Raw genomic sequence first — 19,019 nt, 5'->3', positions numbered from 1 at the left:
TACTGCTGGCTTCAGTGCCTTTCCTTTCTGGGTGAAGTAGGGTTATGTTCTCAAACAGCCTGAAAGTTGGTCTATCAGTGCTGGTAGTGATAGTAATAAGTACTGGTTAAATTAATAGATTTGGCATTTTTTCAAGCATAATAATATATTATGTTATAATCAAAAAAAGTATAAAGCACAGAACTAGTAAATGGGAAAAAGCACTGCAAAGTACTCTGCTGAGTGAAAACCACTATCAGGAAGCAAGTTATGCTCAGGAGATTGTTACTAGGAATGGTCTCAGAAAAGGTGTTGTGTGAGCATTCAATTGTGCATAGACTGGAATAGTTTTGCTTCCCACTGGCCTCCAGCCTCACAAGACTTCTGTTCTCTTCTCCAGTTCCGTAAGGTTTGTGAACAGCACTAAAATGTGATTAAGGACTAAATTAACTGGAGGCATAGTTGTTTGTGCTTAAGCATGTCCAGAAATTACTGTCATCAGGAGTCTGAACCTGCCTTTAAAGGAACTATTTTCCTGTATGGGGATGAAAAAGAACTTTTTGAAATCTGTTTGTCCCCTGCTAATGTATGACTTTCTTTCTGCTTTGTATTTCCAGTTGTTCTTCTAAGAAAGCCAAGTCTCATCTTTACAGTTTCTTACCAATTTTAAAATGGCTTCCTCGTTACCCAGTGAAGGAATACTTACTGGGTGACATTATCTCAGGTATAAGCACTGGGGTCATGCAGCTTCCTCAAGGTGAGTGTGCCTCTGGATTTAATTATCTCTTGATTTTTGTGTGCTTTTATGGCAGTGCTTGGCATCCTGAAGCAGGTGCTGAGAACAGGATGTGTATCTCAGGGCTTTGTGTGGAGATCAGCATGGATTCTGCAGGCCAGCCCAGAATGATGATTCCCTTAAAACTGCAAGTCAGTGATATGCACCAATCTCTAAAAGAAGCTCCCTCTCTCATCAGTATCCACAGCTTTAAATGGCAGAGCAGCTTTTCACAGTTTAGGTGCATGTCTAAACTTTTACTGAATGCACCATATTGCTTACTGACCTCATTGTCCTGAAAGTTGTGGCAAATTTCCTGCAAGGGTAGTGTCCTCTGCAGGATCTAACAGACAACTAGACATGTTTCAGAGAGCAACTGGGACAAAGTAACCAAACTAAATTTAACTAGAGAAGAAATGCAAGAATTCGCAGACTGATCCCTAATGCTAGAAGTCACCAGGTTACGCTGGAACCATAGCAGCGGGCAGTGATTTACGTGGAGGAAATTAATCAAAAGTACCATCAATAACAAGGTTGAAACTCAATGGAAATTTCTATTAAATTACTTGGAAGTGTCACCCTAAGTGGAGCCTGGCCCTGAAGCAGGAGGAAGCTCTGGGAGACACAGAAAGCCAGTGGTTACTGTTCTGTTCAGCTCTTGGTGGATGGACCAGTAGAAATAGCCCGGCACTTACTGGTAGCAGTTTCAGAAGTGTTAGGAGGTCAGAAAGCAACAGCACTTCTACAGCAGTATCAGTTTGGGGTACCCACTGCTCTGGGAATGGCAGCTTCACAATAGCTGCCACAGTCTCAATAGATTTTTCCAGGAGGTCTTGGAGTCAAGAAAATTCTTTGATTTCTGCAGAGCCATGTCCAGAGGGTGATGTAATTAAGCATATACAAGTTTACTTCTGTGTTGACTTATTTCATATTTGCACCTCACATTTTGCACTCTAGGCCAAGGCAGGTCTGAAAAATTCATCTGTAAATCCAAGATTTTAACATGTAGTAACCCATTAAAATAATTATTTTAATTATAAAATTATATTTTATACCCTTAGTCTGTGCATATCATTTCTTTATTTCTGAATCTTCCTGGTTTTGTGCAAGTTTTATGATTAAGGTTATTTTTTTCTTCCACACATGGAAGCATCAGCTTATCTTAAACTGATAGCTAATGTGGTAAACTCTCGGGCATATCTGTCATATACTAGACACAAACATTGCCAGTTGTATACTGAAACATAATTTATGTCATGACCTGAAAGAACCCTGAAATTTAAGTGGTCAGCAGTGAACTTTATACTTAATTTTGTGACTCTCTTTTAAAGTAAACACTATTCATTTGGCAATTGTAAACATGCCCTTAAACTGCTCCTAATCTTTCCCTTTCTAAAAACACAAAAGTTGAACTTTCATTTTTCTGGAATGGATGTAATTATAACAAGCATGAGTTCAAAGAAGCCTGGGAATCATTCCAGGCAGAACTACAATGACCATGGTGTTTAAACCATGGCCTCCTATAAAGTCAATATCTCTTTATTTCCTTGGCACTGACAGTCTCTAAAAATGCCAGTACAAATGAAAGGGAATAAAAGGGTGTTGCCATATTCTGGTGTCCTCTAGCAACAAAAGGTTAATTAGATCAGGAACTTTACATAGACCACCCTCCCAGCTTTGAACACTGATTTTCTGTTCTGGTTACTTGTTCTGTTAAGTTCATCATCCTACTAAAGGCCAGGTTGTTACAATACAGGGTGTTTGCTGTCAGGAGAGGTACCCCTTGGGTGAGAGAAGATATGTGGGATGAGTTTCACAAGTACTTAATGAAGTGCTCATTTGAGCAAGACAATAAATGATACCATCAGTCCAGTTTTGGTGAGAACATGAATTTTTGGTTAGGACTCAGGGGTAGAACAAGGCCCTGTGAGTTACTGTACTGCTCAAGAGCACTTGGATGGCACAGAAGATCCCTTTGGTTTAGCTCTTTTTTGTAATGTGATGCTTTGTCTCCCAATTTAAATCACATGGGGGAGGTGGCTGTCCATGGTGGGTGAACCATTGCTTCTGTTGGGATTTGCACTGGCCCATTGAGATTTTTACCCCTTACCAGTCTGCCCAAGTGTGGCAAGAACACACAGGTGTTACCAGCCTGTGCTTGTGAGAGTGCAGAGCCAAGCCAAGCCAGCGTTTTCTCCTTTAGGCCCATTTGTTCTGTTCTGGTGTCACTTCTCATGAACACAAGCTGTGTAGAGCTATTGTTTTGGCTGGAAGTGCTTGGGAGAGTTGTACCATATCACATGCTGTACACCACTTGCTTGTGAGCCTGGTCCCATGATAAGCACAGCCTGAGTCACACAGAGGGTGGGAGATGTTCTTCCCTGGTGTCCCTTAGAGCTGTTCCCCCACAGCTCCACGGTTTTGCTTGCCAGCCCCCACTACAGATAGGAACGATGTGGATTGCATTCCACTGCATGGAACTGGACAGCGCTTAATGACAAAAAGGACTTTGTTTTGGGAAGAATACCAGACTGTATAAGCTCTGTGACCTTACAGTTTGTCAGAAATTAATCTCCACTTATTTTACATTTTGAAGCATGTTTTGTGGAAACATAAACTGTTATGTCATCCCAGTCATTCTGGGGTGAGGGAGGAGGAAAGTGTTTAGTCAGGTTACAGGTTGCCATGAACACCATGTCTGATCAGAAAGGAAGAGAAAGTCAAATGTGTCCCACTTGTTATGAGGGTTTGGGTGTTTCTAGCTAGACTTTTCTGCAGATGAGAACAAAGGCAAAAAAAGGCATTTGTTGGCCATTAGGGAGTACTTTCACCCACAAAGGCAAAACAGGTGCATATGTGTACACACAAGCACATACACCTGCAATGCCTGTAATTAGAGACTTTGGTTTCATGACTCAACCCATTATGTTTCTAGGCACTTCCCTATATTATACTTTTTAAAGACTATTCACTGAAAGATCCATTTTTTAAACCTGGGACAAGTCTCCAGATTTCCTGTTAGGTGTGTTCAGTTTTAGTAGGCTTAAATCCCTTTGCTTCAGGTGGTTTATTTTTGTTGTTTACCTAACATACATATTTGTATCTGTTTTCTAGGTTTAGCCTATGCTTTGCTGGCAGCTGTTCCCCCAGTATTTGGCCTATATTCTTCATTTTATCCCGTTTTTCTATATACTTTTTTTGGAACCTCCAAGCACATATCAATAGGTATATCTGTATGAGTAACTGAATGTCTGTGTGTGTGTGTGTGTGTGTTTAATAAAGCTGTAAAAAATAAAATTGGAGGAATAGAAAGTGTAGGGTTTTTTCCATAAATTCAAATTTAGGTGCATAGGAGAAATGCAAATATGTGGAACATAACCAGTACTTTTTATTGTTAGTATATGCATTTTACTTTGGAAGCAGCAGAAGTGCATCTTGTATCAGATTAGATCTAGAAATGTGTGCTGCAAACTGCTGAACTATGATTTCATTGCTGCAGTCATCTGTTTGTGTGGCCAGGATGAATCTTTAATTTGCAAAATAGAAACTGAGATAGGAAAAAAATGATGGTATTTACCTACTGCAGAGGTGTATGTTCAATGGTGTGGAGTACTGGAGCAGATTTGGGGACTAAAAAATACATTATTTAGGTAGAAAACTCTTATTTTAGTTTAATTCTATATATCGCAATAAGAACCACTCCTAAAAAAAAAAAAAAAAAAAAAAAAAAAAAAAAAAAAAATCTCGCCAGGATTTTAAGCAATTACTTTTTCCTCTCTCTTACTTCAGGCACCTTTGCTGTGGTTAGTATGATGGTTGGTGGCGTTGCTGTGAGAGAAGTGCCCGATGGAATGATTTCTCTGGACTCTAATTCTACTAATACTACAGATGTCCTTGAATATTACAGTGCTAGGGATACCAAGAGGGTGCAGGTAGCTGTGGCTCTCGCCTTTCTTTCAGGACTTATCCAGGTATGTGCTCAGTTTGCTGTAAGGGCAGCTGCTGCTACTGGGCATGCAGGGGGTGCTGGGCCATGGTGGATCCCCTGTAACCAGACCTGTGCTTCTGCACTGCTCCGTGTAGGACGCCAGTTGTTTCTGCCCACTCAGGGACGGCAGTTGTCGGGGGCTCCTTTTGCAGGAGTTTAAATTCCCTGGCATTCAGGTGGTTTTAGAGTCTTTTTGCCCTCTGCAAAGCTCTGTGCCAAACCGAAGGAAGAGACGGAGTCTTCAGGTTACATGCTTCGTTTATTAGTTCTTATCTTACAATTTTCTCATCTCAACAAGATGTTTGCTGCAGCTTGGACTTGTCACGTCTCCCCCCGAGCTGGGTTGTCCTTATCTTTTATACTAATTGCTACGTATTTCTTATTTACTGTTTCTTACTAATGTCTATCACTATTACTAAAAAGGTCATCTTTACTCTGACCCAATCCTCACTAACTACTTTGTGCCACGTCACTGCAGAAATGGAGTGAGAGAAAGAGAATAAAGAAGAAAGAGACAACGGCCTAAATTCTCTATTTTGCCCTATTCACTTCAATGCCAAAAATCCTAAATCCACTGTTTTTTCACCCTGTGATATACTAAACTACTATTTTTCACACTCTTGTGGCCTGCAATGCTTCCTGCAGTGCAAGAAGCCTCTCCCATGGACTGAAATCAAATCCAGTGTCTCTCTGAGCCCTGGGCTCTAGGCTGGGGTCCCAGACCCCCCTGCCCAGGTCTCTGACCCTCCAGGGCAACCAAAGGAATGCCCTGGACTCCAACAGGACACAGGCTGTTTTCTGGCAGCTACGTAACAGAACTGGGGATGGAGGCATTGGAGGCAGGACTTTATCTGGCATCTTAGCTGGACTGGAAAAAAAAATGGGATCTTTACCCTTTTCATTTTTTTCCTAACCCATCAGAAAAACTCAGCTGATGTTCTCTAATCTGTCCATAAATGCATGCAAATAATGCATACATACATTCATACATACCCATTTCTCCCAGTGGACTGCCAGTGGCATGGAAGATTGGGTGCATTGATGGCTGTTTTCTGAACTGGTTTTAGAGAAGCCAAGTTCAGGTTTGTCCAGTCTGGCTTGGGCACTGAGGAAAGGAGAGGGGTGGGGTTGTGTGCTATGTCCAGACTATAGTGGGAGTCACGTGGTCGACACTTCTCTTTCTCATTAGTTGTGTTTAGGTTTGCTTCGATTTGGATTTGTGGCCATCTATCTAACGGAGCCTCTGGTGCGAGGCTTTACCACTGCAGCTGCAGTCCATGTCTTTGTTTCCCAGTTAAAGTACCTTCTTGGTGTCAAGACTAGCCGGTACAGTGGACCCCTCTCAGTTGTGTATGTGAGTAACTCCTCTTACTAAACATGCAAATTCTGTGTTGTCTGGACCTAGTTCCTAAGCTTTTTCCTGGTTTTATGTATTATTTGGCACTAAGTAGAATAATCTTCAGTATTGAACACGGGGTATGAGGTCGTTAAGTGCCATAGCAATATATGAATATCTGGAAGTGCAACCCAAGTGTGACTTGATAGATCCACATGGTCTGAGATGGGCTGATTCTGGGGTTCTGCTGAATGTAGTTTTGTAATATGAACAGATATTGTTCATTGCTCCTGAAATGCTTCACTGTAAATCAGGCATCTTCTCCCAAGCCAGGAAATGTTACTCTCAGAGTCTTTCCACTCTTAAGTAGGAAAAAAGGGAAGATCTCAGCTGTCTGTGAAAACCTAAGCTTTTGAGCAGATCGATGGCTCAGCAATAATGAAGCTTCAGAATTTCATCTATATGGAGGCTATAGAAAATACTTTGTACTTTTGTATGTTTGTGCAGATATAACAAACCTTTTGGAAACAAGTCTGCATTAATGATTAATTCCAGAATTTGCTGTTCAGTTCACTGATCTGGGAACCAGTCATACTAATTGCCAAACAAATAGAAGGGAAGTTATAAATTCAGGATGCATCTTGAATGTATAACATCCTGGCAGTTGTTGCAATTCTCAATCTGCATAAGGAACAGTATGTTCATCTTCTTTCAAAGACCTCTCCAGAGGTTATTTATTTGTTTTAATGCAGTGGAAGAAGGAGGAATAATCAGTATGGGGAATTATTTATCCTCTAGCAACTTATGTATTCCAGCAGGGTTTTTTCTAACACCCTTTTAGTAAGCGTTTTCAATTAAAAGCTTATTTGGAATAATGGCCAGTTCAGCAGCTTTGCAGGATCACTGTTACTTAACCATATTGTTATGGCAACCTCAATAGTTCTATCAGCAGCTTTATTGTTTTAGCATATTTTGTGTAGCTCTAAGTAAATGTGACTTGCCAAAGAATATTTGAAGGTATTAGAAGTTTGCATTTATTGCTTTCAGGTAGCTGCCACTGAGGAATATGTGTGAAAACATTGATGATGAGAGACATGGTTTAGTTTAGGCTTTTTACCCCATTAAAGTTTTTTCTTCAGATTTTTGTCCCCTTTAAGGAACACTGATATTGTAGATGATTCCAGTACGTTTCTCTCACTGAAATGCTCTTGTCTTCCTGTGTTTGTAGGAAAAATGGGTATTTTGATGAGGCCCTCGTTCACTGTGGTTATAAATTTAGAATGAAACCACAGCTGAAAAGCAATGTATAATTTGCTCTTTTGTGGCAAATCTCTGTGAAGATTGTATTTTCTTAAGAATAATTATGATGCTTCTGGTATATTACAGAGCCTAGCTGCCGTGTTTTCAAAAATAACAACAACCAATATTGCTGCATTGATTGTTGGATCAACATGCATTGTTCTATTGCTGATTGGCAAGGAAATCAATCTCCGGTTTAAGAAGAAGCTCCCAGTTCCTATTCCTATGGAGATCATTGTGGTAAGCCAGTTGGGAAATTCTATGGCTAAACTATATAGTTTTTATATATATATATATATATATATAAAAAAAAACTATTCTAAAGCTGTAGAAACTATCTCATGTTCTGTCTTATCTTACCAAGCTTAAGAGTAACTTCCATTGAACATAATTCATTTAAGCTTTAATCCAATTGAAAGTTTGGATTCTCTTAAAATTAAGAACTGGAATGTCCATATGGAAAGCATAAAGTCACAAAGAAGAAATGAAAAACAATTTCAGCACCCCCAGTCCCCTATAGCAATGAGTAGATGTATATGTATTGTAAAACCCTCCTCCAGGAGTTTGGGCGCCTGACTGATTCTCTGCAAGACAGAGCAGAGTGTCTTGAGTGGCATTTCCCATTTGGAGTCCAAGAGATCAGAACCCTTTCCTGAAGGAAGGTGCTTACAGATGCCTGTTAAGAGGTTCTGCAGGGCTTGCTTGCTTTTTGAAATGCAGTAGCAGAAAGAAGAGCAGGAACCATCAGGACTTAATATTCTTTCTCTGTTTCTGAGACTGATCACTGGCTGCAGCACTGATTCTGTTTCAAACAACAATTTTAAAATACCTGTATAAAACAGACTACCATAATACACACAAAGCCTACAGCTCAGACAAACTTTTGCCTTTAAAAGTGATTTGATTTAAAAATGAGTTCTCTGATTACTACGGCTCTCAAAGAAACTGCACATAATGGAGTCAAGAAAGGGAGTAATTGAAGCTATGGGCACAATCTAGGTAGAAGGAGCTAAGAGAAGGGATGCTGGTGAGAGATGAGGGAGATGGTGTAATAGGGTATTTTGATAGGCAATGGCAAAACAATGTTCCTTTGCTGTTGCATCAGTTCTCTTTACAGGTAACAGACTATGCACATGCAAATAAGCCAGTGCACACAGGCAGGAGTGTCCTTGCATTTAATTTTTCCAATGCACTAATTTGCCTGAGCTTGGCTTAGGCAAAGGGAATTTGAGTGATTCATATCATACCGTAGCATGTTCCATTTAACTGTTCACAAAAAACTATAAAATCAGGATGAGTTGGACATGATGAAGGGAAAATCATGATACTTCCTCCTTTTTGTCTGCTTTTTTAGCCTCTAACACATAGAAAACTGGTTGACAAATAAATGTAACCCCTTGTGTGTATTAATCATCGTCAGCTAACCTTTATATCTCTTCAGGTGGCTTTATCTCTTTTTAGATAATGTTTACAAATGTGTTTGTGGATTTTTAGGTCATTATTGGCACAGGAGTTTCAGCTGGAATGAATCTGAATGAGTCATACAAAGTGGATGTTGTTGGGAATATTCCTCAAGGGTAGGGATCATACATTCTTATTAAGACTGTGCCTTTTCTGCATTTCATATAGTTCTTATCATATTAATTTGTAAATATTAATTTCATCTCCAAGGTTACGTGCACCAGCAGTTCCTGAGATTCAGCTAATCCCAGCAATATTTATGGATGCAATAGCAATAGCAATAGTTGGATTTTCAATGACTGCATCAATGGCCAAGATCTTTGCCATTAAACATGGTTACACCATCGATGGGAATCAGGTAAAAGTAGTGGAGTTGTGTTGTTGAAAATTCTCAGTAGCACCTTTGTTACATCGTTAAAGTAGTGTGATATTGGCAAAACCTAGGTTTTTTTCAGTAGAGGAATCAGGCCAGAGTTTTGATAGCCTACACATTTAAAGGCCAGGAATTAGTTTAAGTTCCTCTTCTGGCTGTGTTTAAATAACCAGTTTCACTTTTAGCTTCATTTTGGGAAACCTGCTTCTGCTATACTTGGACATACACATGAATATTAATTTTTGGGATAAACATTATTTGGCCATACTGTCCTGATGAGCAGCTACATTTTCTCTGCTTTCTGTAATAGAGCAAAGCATAGAGGTCCCATGTGATAAATGCAGCACCTTATGTGTCAAAGAACTCTTGTCTAGAGTTTAAAAATTCCAATTATGTTTTATAGTTTCTTTTTATTTCCCGCCCATTGCAAATGGGGAACTTGTCATTTTCTGGGCAGCAATTGGCCCTGTCTGTACTTAGCATTCTGAGCATGATTTGAGTGATAAGAACTGTGTTTAGGACTCCTTAAAATGAAAATGATATATCCTCCTCACCTACTCTGGCCTTCCTGTGCAATTTAGAATCAATACTTCAGTTGGATTACTGGTCGATATCATTGCGGTGTCAAGGGAGACAGAGTTCCTGTGCTGTAACACATCTCCTAGAGCACACATCTGACACAGCACAGATCAGCTTTCCTCCCCCTTATCAAAATGATTGCCTTCCTCTGAGAGTGAATGAAGTTTACCTACAGAGTTTTACATCTGGTCAGGTGAATCTCATCCTTCGTGTCATTGTCCTCTATTTACCTTAAACATAATCATTGCTGACCCAAGCTAAGCATCTAAATCTTTTCCTCAGGAGGTGCCAGGTGCTGCTTCACCTGGGTGTTAAACTGTGGAACTCCTTGTCACAGTAGCAGCGCATGCCAAGTGTTTAAATTAATCCAAAGAAGATAGTACAAACACAAAGAGTAAAACTCATTGAGAATTACTGGAAATGTATGACTCAAATCACTCAGTTACAAACAGCAAGATGCAGAGTCATCTGCAGAGGCTTCATTACAAGCAATGCATTTCTTAGGCATCAGAAATGCAGTACTGAGATAGATGGACCTCTGACCTCACTCATGGGAGCAGTTCTCATGTGGGATCTTCCCTGAGGAAGCAGTGGACACTCATTGGTTTTTTCACCTACAGCAATGGATTGCCACTCATGGAAACACAAGCAGGGCTGCTCATGGTTTTAAACACATAGGGTGGGAAGCAAAGAATGGTGTTTGCATGAGAAAATATTTTTCATGTATATCAGGGTTAAAATTCAAATTATCCCCAAGATGAAGAAATCCTTAAAGCAAGTAGTGCTGTCATTCATTTTAGTTTTCAGTCTGATTAATTCTTCTAACACTTAGGGATGGGAAATGTCTACAGCATTTCATCAGAGACTTTATTTAACAGATGATTTAGAATGCATCGGCTTGTGCATGTGTGAGAACTACAAGCATAAGCTACAATTAGGTTGCTTATTATCTACAATGAAGTTGCTAGGACTGTAAATAAGATGTGGTTGATAATGTCTGTGGATGGTTCCAGTTTGATACACCTGCTAAGTATAACTGCCTTTGGCTTTTTTTGCTGTGCTGTTTAACACAGGAACTTATTGCCTTGGGAATATGCAACTCTGTGGGGTCGTTTTTCCAAACCTTTTCAATCACGTGCTCAATGTCTCGGAGTCTTGTCCAGGAAAGCACTGGTGGAAGAACTCAGGTATGCAGAATATCCAAATCCTGAGCCAAACAAAGTTCACTCTTTGGAGCTCCAAAACTGAAGTCTGAAGCTGATCTAGATGGCTATATTTCTCTGCCTGGGCCAGAAGAAATAACTGGAGTTTCTCATGTTTCAAACCCAGACTGGGTCAGGATAGAAAGTGGCGTGATAGGCAAAATGGGTGAACTGAATGGAAAGAATCAAAAGTCATTTGAACAACCAGCCTTGTTGAAAGCATAAGGGGTTAGCTAATCAGTGATATTTCCCCTTGGGGACACTTCTAAATAATCTCTGCCTTTTTTTTTCTTTTGTTCAGGTTGCAGGTACACTTGCTGCAGTTATGGTTCTGTTGGTGGTTGTGGCTATTGGTTACCTTTTTGAACCACTACCACAGGTAAGGGAGTTTTGCATATTAGGCATTGTATTGACTGTTAACAGAGGCCCATGAGTATTGCTAATATTTGAGATTATGGGAGGGGAGATTATGCTGTTAGTAAACAGCAGCTAGGCTTTGATCCAGAAACCTTTAAATTTTGTATGCATTTTTGCTGTAAATTAGCCTAGAAATGAAAAATGTTTTGAATGATCCAGCATGCTTTTTTTGAACAGTCCGGGATGCAGTATTGGATATCCTGGACTCTTTCTTTAGAGCATAAGAATACCTTCAAGCAATTCCCCTTTAGAACTATTTAGGTTGGAAAAGACTTTTAAGATCATTGAGTCCAGCTGTTAACTCAGCACTGCCAAGCCCACCACTGAATCATGTCCCTAAGTGCCACATCTACTCACTTTAAATGGGATGGTGACTCAACCACTTCCTGGGGAGCCTTGTCAATTCTTGACAAACATTTCTATGAAGAAATACTGAGTACAGGGGACGATCACTACCCTGGTCCAGCTGGCCAAATTTGATTGCAGCATGGAAATTCTGGGTTGAGGTTAAAAAGTTATAAGAAAGTCCCATCTTGGCTAGTAGAAGGCTGAGGTTGGATAATGGCTCGTCATAATGAGTTGGGCTTGCTCCTATTTATACTTACTTGTATAAAAATATATTTATGTGAATAAGTATATTTCTGACTTAAAAAAAAAAATCTGTTTCTGGTGATGAGCAAAGGGCAATGCACAATTCCTGTTTCTTGTTATAGGAGTTGGACCTTGGGTTACAACTGTATGACTGTTGCAGGAATTGTTTCAGTATGTTGTAGAGAAACATGAATTTAAGATTACAGTCTACTGCTTTGGGCACTGTAAGTGTAGCAGCAGGAGCTGCAGGAGCATGTGATTCCTCTTGCTAGGAAAGAGTAAATCGAACTGAACTGGCTTGCCATTTCTGCAACTGCAGTAAAAGCACATGTCCACTGAGCTACCTGAAAAGTTGTGGGGTTTTAAATCTATTCAGTGGACTTGTATCAGCTAAAAAGCACAGAAGTAGTTATTTGTGATTCTTTGAAGTTCTAACTTGGCATTGAGTTTATTTTGCTTCTGAAAATTGTATTTTTGTAATGTTCTTAGACAGTGCTAGCTGCAATTGTCATGGTGAACCTGAAGGGAATGTTTAAACAGTTTGGAGATGTCTTGCACTTCTGGAGAACCAGTAAGATCGAGCTGGTGAGTATTGCACAGCTCAATGCCTATATTTTGCTATATTAAATTCATTGCTTTCCCCCAAACAACATAGAAACTTACCAAGGAGTTACAAATTAGTGTTGTATTGCAGATGAACATAAGACAGGGAACTGTAAGTACTCTGGAAGAGTGGTTTGTTGGAGACAAGAGTATTTTTGCTGTTGCTCAACAATCTTGTAACTCAGGCCAGAAGTAGTTTTGATGCAGTAAAAGCAAAGCTCTGGCAGTTTTTGCTCTAGGAGCTGCACTGAAGGCTGTAGGAATGTCTTGAGAAGAATTTGAAAACAGAGTAACAAAGAAAACCACTTTGGAGGTATTTGCCATCTTTTAAGACAAACCAAACACGTGGCTGGAGTGGGCCAGATCTAAGAGTGTATTGGAGGGAACATTTTGGTGGCATTTCTTTCCTGGATGAACTGGCTGGTGGAACTGAGTTAGAGCTACTTGCAAGCCTTGAGTGTTTTGGGTTTTTTTTATCCTAAAAAACCCCCAAAGGAGTGTGGTGATAGAACAGGATTCCTTGGAGAGCAGGACTTAAGGTATTAATTAATATTGTGACAGTTAGTCAGATGTTAGTTAGAGCCTGGAGCTTTTATGCCCTTCTGAAAGGTTAAGGCAATTCCCATCTGGCATCGTGATGGGCTACATTAGAGCCTATTTCTGATCAGAAGTGATATATAGGTTTTGAGGCTGGGTTATGCTGTTGTTTTTGTTGTTAACAGGAAAGGATGCATAATAATTCAGACCTTTTCTTTGTTTTAGGCCATCTGGGTGGTAGCTTTTGTGGCTTCTCTTATCCTTGGACTAGACTATGGTTTGCTTACTGCAGTAACATTTGCAATGATAACCGTTATTTACAGAACACAAAGGTCAGATTTCTTCTTTATCAAAATTAGTGTTTGCTGATCTTCTGTGTGGTTTTGTTTGGTTAAGGGGTGCAAATAAACAGAAGTTCATTCCACCTTCTTCAACTGCATGCTGTATGGAATTTCCTTCCTAATATAGGTCATGCCCTTTGGCTCTGATCCAGGGTTCACACTTTCTTTTTCTGAGAACAAAATTTTTAGAGGGCATGAACTTGCACTTTCAGTAATAAACAGGAGATTTGTCATTTCTCATAGTGGTTAATCTTCTTGTTTATTTCCTTTAATCCTTAGAGTTTAGAACTTTAAATCTTCTTGCTGCCAGTTCCAGTACATGATTACATGTTGTGTGCACTAATTGTCACGAACAAACTGAAGTTGTGTCAGGTTATCACAGGTTGAATGCTTAGGTATTTTAAAAGAAAGTTCTGATTTGTAAAAAAGTGTGGCTGTTCCTCTAGTTTTCAAGTTACTTCTCCCCATTCAAAGTGGCAAAGCTCTTACTGTGAAGCTTTCCAGGTCTACAGTGAAATGATTTCTTGTGTCTGGGGATAGGAGTGGCATGTGAGGCTTCCAGGCTCAAGGTCTGGGACAGGTGGAAACTGTGTAAAAGTCTTGGTTTCATATGCATTGGAATGAAAGCAAATTGTGAGATTTCCTCTCTGCATAAATTAGAGTATTTTTCTGCCACCTCCATACAGTTTTATTCTTGCAAACTGAACAGTAATGTACTTTGCTGTCACAGTTCTTGTGAGTTGGGAATATTCATCTGCTTAGGCATTGTCCTGGGAGCAGAGTGGCTCTTTGAAATTGCAGCATATTTTCTGCCATTTTGAGTTTGCATATTTGCAAGAGAGTCAATAGAGTTGCACCAGTTGGTGCTGCAGAGAATTTGCCCTGTGCTTTTGCATGCTTTCCAGAAAATGACAGCATTTCAGTGCCAAGCTTATAAATTGTTTTTGCACTGACAGAAACAAACTTTCTTTTATTGTGTTCTGCTATAAACTGCTCACTCCATTTAATCATGTTTAGATATACCTGTACCAGACAGGCCTGCTGAATGACAATTTAAGATAAGTTTCAATCTGTGTTAAACACTCACTTTTCCATTTTATAATACAGAAATGTTGGTTTCCTTTCTCTCTAGGCCTGAATACAGAATCCTTGGTCAGATTCCCAACACTGACATCTACTGTGATGTGGAAGAATATGAGGAGGTAGGAACACATTCTTCTGCATTGAGTAGTTTCATCCAGTGGGGCAAAGACAGCTGTGGCAATTCTCTGCTTTGCCCTTCCACACTGCCCATGCAGTGCTGGATGCTGAGCATTCACCTGTGCTGAGAGGAAAGAAGTAAATTTGGGGTTAGCGGTAAAAGTTGATTTGCTCAACATGTGAGCTCTGTGTACTGCACGTCGTTCCACCAGGCTGTGATCAAAAGTAGTTCTATACTAGTTCCATTGTCCAAGAGCTGAGGAATACCACTGCTAACCCTGCTATGTACACAAGTGCATACCAGGAAACCTTCTTTATTTGTGTGGCAGTAGTGCATGGAATCCATGGAACCCAGGATCCAAAGTTGTTTGTTCTTCAGAATAGCACAAACTGTTCCAAACAGCATCCCACCCATCCCACCCCATCCCCATAATGCTCATTAAATATACCTGATTAATGGCACAATTGCTCACCATGCACTTAGCTTCTCAAAATTCCATTTTCTTCAACCAGAAGTCGATGAAAGCATTACATTTTGTCAGTGTGGTGGATATAAACATGCAGCTACACTTTCTGCACTCTCTGCTATGTTCTCAGAGATGCTGCTATGAAAGTTACATCCTCCTTTACTGAGGAACCAGTCTGTAAAAACCTATGGAAAAAAGATAAGTTTTGGGCTCTGCTTTAAATATGATGCAAAGCAGGACTATGAGTGCACACATTTATATCTGTATGCAAAGGAGAGGAGACTCCATTTCTGTTACACTGAATGCAGTCAGCATTTCCTCCTGGGTAAAAGTGGGGTTGGCAGCATATGGCAGGCTGGGTCTCTGCTGCTGGCCTGCTCATTTGCATGCAAAATGTCACAGTTCAGCCTGTTTGGAGCTGACTGCATTTAAAGTAGGGGAGAGAAGTGAATATCAAGTCCTGTCTGAAGGTCTGGATAAAACCAAAGATTTGAAAGGTTGGGGGTTTTTTGTGGTACCTGGGGAGTCAAGAAAGAAAATGAGAGAAAGAGGGAAATAAGTTATTATGCCTGTAGAAAGGGAGGCTAAAAGGAAGCAATTCTAGGAGTGCGTAATTTCCTCATGGTAATACCAGCTGCAAATGGCAACATCAGAGAACTGCAAATATTTAAATGTTTTTATGGCTGTACATTTTGGTGTAATATCAAAGGAGAAATGTTACCAGGCATGGACAGTGTGCAGTATTACACTGGGAAGGGGGAGGTTCCAATCTGGTTGCCTTTGCTCACAACAGCACCAACCTTCTCTGTCTGGCACGTGCTGAGAGCATCCAGGGTTGGCTGTTGCACTGCTGCGTGTTCATGTGTCTGGTGATCACACAGGAGCTTTTATTCTGTTTAACTGTGCACATCCAATATTTTCCTTAGGTTAAAGAATGTCCTGGAATCAAAATATTTCAAGCTAATACATCTCTTTATTTTGCTAATAGTGAGTCATATACAAAAGCACTGAAGAAGAAGGTGAGTAAAGTAAAATCTTTAATGTCTGTGTCCTGAAAATTCAAACTGGCTTCTGAAACATGCTCATCTTTCAGGTCCTTTAGTGTGGCCCTTAGCACAGTGTTTCTCAGCCTGAGGGCTCTGGTGATCTGTAAAATACAAGAAGGTGACCCTCCAGCCAGCTACAGATTCTCTTAGGAAGCAACAACGTGGTGGGAGGGAATAAACAGACAGTGTAGCTTCATCCTGACCGCTCGTGAGTGGCAAGTGGTGGGTGCAGAGCACAAACCGGCCAAACCCTTTTTTTTCAGCAGGAAACTAGTTGCTGAGCTGAAAACAGAATGGGAACAAAAGTTTCCTTGCTGGGTAACTAACTTCACTGGAGTGTAAGACCGTGGAATAGTGTGGTCATTTAGTGCCTCTCATGGGCAGCGGGTGACCTGCACACAGGGTGCCTGGCTGCTGTGCCACCCGTGCTTTCACTGGGTGGCAGTGGCAACAGCACAGCCGCCTCACCCGGGGACAACTGCGCCTCTACTAACTTCTGAAAACTTTTCCTGTAGCTCCCATGGCGAGTCTTGTACAAAACAGGTGGGTGGTACTTGCCCTCACAAAGCAAGAGATATTAGTGATTATTGCCCAGTGCACTTCTCTCGCCTTTGCTCTCTGCACTCCAATCAGCGTTCGGTTGAAACGCGACACTCTCTGATCTCAAGGAAAGAATGAGACGCATCTTTCCCTCGTCTTGTTAACACAGTGCTTGCCAAGGTGATTCCTTCTTTACACCGTTCTCACCCCCACCAAGGGAAGCTGGAAAACGCAGGCTTCTTGATTAAATTTATGGCAGTGATTAATTCAGTGCAAATTGATACTCCAGTGCCATCCTAACAAGCTGAATCTCCTCTGATCATACTTTTTTCTTCTGACAGACTGGAGTGGACCCTGGTGCCTTATTAGCAGCAAGGAGAAAAGCCCAGAAGCGCCATGCCAGGGAGATAAAGGCAGCAAACAAATACAGAACGAAAGCTGTGCTGAAGCTCGTGAGCTCTTCGGTAAATATTTACCTCTGCTTTATCAGCTTACAGGCTGCTTTCAGGTGTTAGCACTCTTGTGTCTTGTACAAGGTGTGCTGCTTAGGGAGCAAGTGCTGTGCAGTGGGGACAGGTGGCTGAAGGAGCAGTGTAAGGATCAGAGGCTCACTGATATATTGGATAATTGTGTTGGACCTCGATTGCATTCAGGCAGCACAGAGTGGCACAGAAACTCTCCACACTCTCATCCTGTCTCACCAGTGGTGTTGGCAGAAATCAAAGGGACCCTGCCTCTGCCCCTCCCCACACGCTTGGAATAATAATTCAGAAATAAGATATAATAAAATTAATTATAATTAGCAGCCCCTGTAACAAGAAGGTGCCATCCTCTCTGCTAATCCTGGCATGGCCAAGACACACTGAGAAGGGTTATTTGGGACATGCTTGTACTTTTAGGCATGTTTAAACTCACTGCCATGGTGGGAGATGGTGTGTGATTTTACCATGGGAAATCTAAAAAAGGCCTTACTTGAGAGCCCAATTGCTGCTCTTACATATATTTTGAATATATAGGTCTTGATGGAATCAGCCAGGGATAAGACAAGGAGATGGAATAAAAATGTATCAGTAAAGATGAACAGGTGTCAGTGTTTGAAGGAAGTGGGTAATTCAGTCCTGAGATAACAGCTTTAAGCTGCTTTTGTGTGACTGTAAAAAGGCTGGGCTTAAGAGAACAAACCTTGATATGCACAAGACATGGAAGTGTGTGTGCATGTCAAGCCAGTTTCTGTAGTGACCAGGAGCTTGTCCCTTTTAAAGGCTTAAACACATGAGTGAGGGGAGCAAAGGGACTTGCATTGAAAAAGCAATGACTGCCTTTAAGCTTTATTCATCTTCTCTCCCAGACTAACGACGTAGAAGCAAGTGTTAAACATGAGATAGCAAGTGATGACTTACCTGTGAATGGAAAATTTGCAGATTCTAGTGTACAAGACATGTCTCATGATGAGCATGAACATTTTGTGGAACCCAAAACAAATATTCACTCTTTAATTCTGGATTTCACCCCAGTGAACTTTGTGGATTCCGTTGGAGCAAAAACACTAAAATCGGTGAGTAGGATTTTTTTCCCCAGAAAACCCCACAGAAAACTTTTCAGATACCTAATAAGGAACCTGTCAGCATGAGACATAACTTCCTGCTCAAATACAATCCAATATCTCACCTAATCACTGGTTTAATTCTGTAAGTTCTAGCTGAATACTGGGGAATGCGTATGCTGCAGCTTTCACAGTATTTGGCTTCCAGAACTGCAATGTGTTTGATGATGCATTATCTGCATTTAACTTCAGCTTAACTCTGTTGTAGATTATAAAAGAATACAAAGAAGTTGGTGTCTGTGTCTGCATTGCCAGCTGTAGTGGTGAGTTTTTGGGGTTTTTTGTGAGCTTTATGGGAGAAATTGTGTTTTATCCCCTTTCCTCTGCTGCCAGTAGTGCCTCAGTAATATCAGCACTTCACATAAATTTGGATTTGAGGAAAAGCAAGCCCAGATACATTAGAGCCTTAACTTTAGTGAAAGTAGAGCACTGATGAAATGAGATTTGTGAGGACTGGATCCTGCTCCCATTTCTTCCAGCTGGTAAGCTGTGAGTGCCATACTGAGCTTAGTATCTTGAAATCGTAGTGGCAATGTAATAAGAAAAAAAGCCTGAAATGTTCCAAGATCTGATATTTGGGACTGTAGCATCTTCTGCCAAGAACAGGCCTCTGTCTATGTCTGCATAAGAGAATTACCTGTTTGGTAGAAGTAGCATGTGATCCACCTGGCTATTTCAAACT

General features: G+C 40.7%; 1 protein-coding gene across 4 annotated transcripts in view; it reads left to right on the top strand.

Moving 5' to 3' along the window:
• The window catches only part of SLC26A5 (solute carrier family 26 member 5), a 34,221-nt gene that overhangs the window by 13,307 nt on the left and 1,895 nt on the right, over positions 1–19,019 (top strand). For 3 of the 4 annotated variants that reach the window (XM_040062801.2, XM_040062802.1, XM_040062803.2), the window contains 16 exons: positions 597–736; positions 3,869–3,979; positions 4,544–4,725; positions 5,932–6,096; positions 7,465–7,617; positions 8,872–8,954; positions 9,049–9,196; positions 10,864–10,977; positions 11,294–11,371; positions 12,490–12,585; positions 13,366–13,472; positions 14,614–14,683; positions 16,075–16,167; positions 17,076–17,198; positions 18,083–18,289; positions 18,546–18,600. In XM_040062801.2, the coding sequence (XP_039918735.1) occupies positions 597–736; positions 3,869–3,979; positions 4,544–4,725; positions 5,932–6,096; positions 7,465–7,617; positions 8,872–8,954; positions 9,049–9,196; positions 10,864–10,977; positions 11,294–11,371; positions 12,490–12,585; positions 13,366–13,472; positions 14,614–14,683; positions 16,075–16,167; positions 17,076–17,198; positions 18,083–18,289; positions 18,546–18,600 (1,925 nt within the window). Of the gene's footprint in view, positions 1–596; positions 737–3,868; positions 3,980–4,543; positions 4,726–5,931; positions 6,097–7,464; positions 7,618–8,871; positions 8,955–9,048; positions 9,197–10,863; positions 10,978–11,293; positions 11,372–12,489; positions 12,586–13,365; positions 13,473–14,613; positions 14,684–16,074; positions 16,168–17,075; positions 17,199–18,082; positions 18,290–18,545; positions 18,601–19,019 lie in introns of those variants that run through there. The other variant, XR_009207776.1, reaches the window with a different exon arrangement.

This window comes from Hirundo rustica, chromosome 4 (genome assembly GCF_015227805.2).
Source record: "Hirundo rustica isolate bHirRus1 chromosome 4, bHirRus1.pri.v3, whole genome shotgun sequence".
NCBI classification, from domain to species: domain Eukaryota; kingdom Metazoa; phylum Chordata; class Aves; order Passeriformes; family Hirundinidae; genus Hirundo; species Hirundo rustica.
This window is presented reverse-complemented; position numbering and strand designations above follow the sequence as displayed.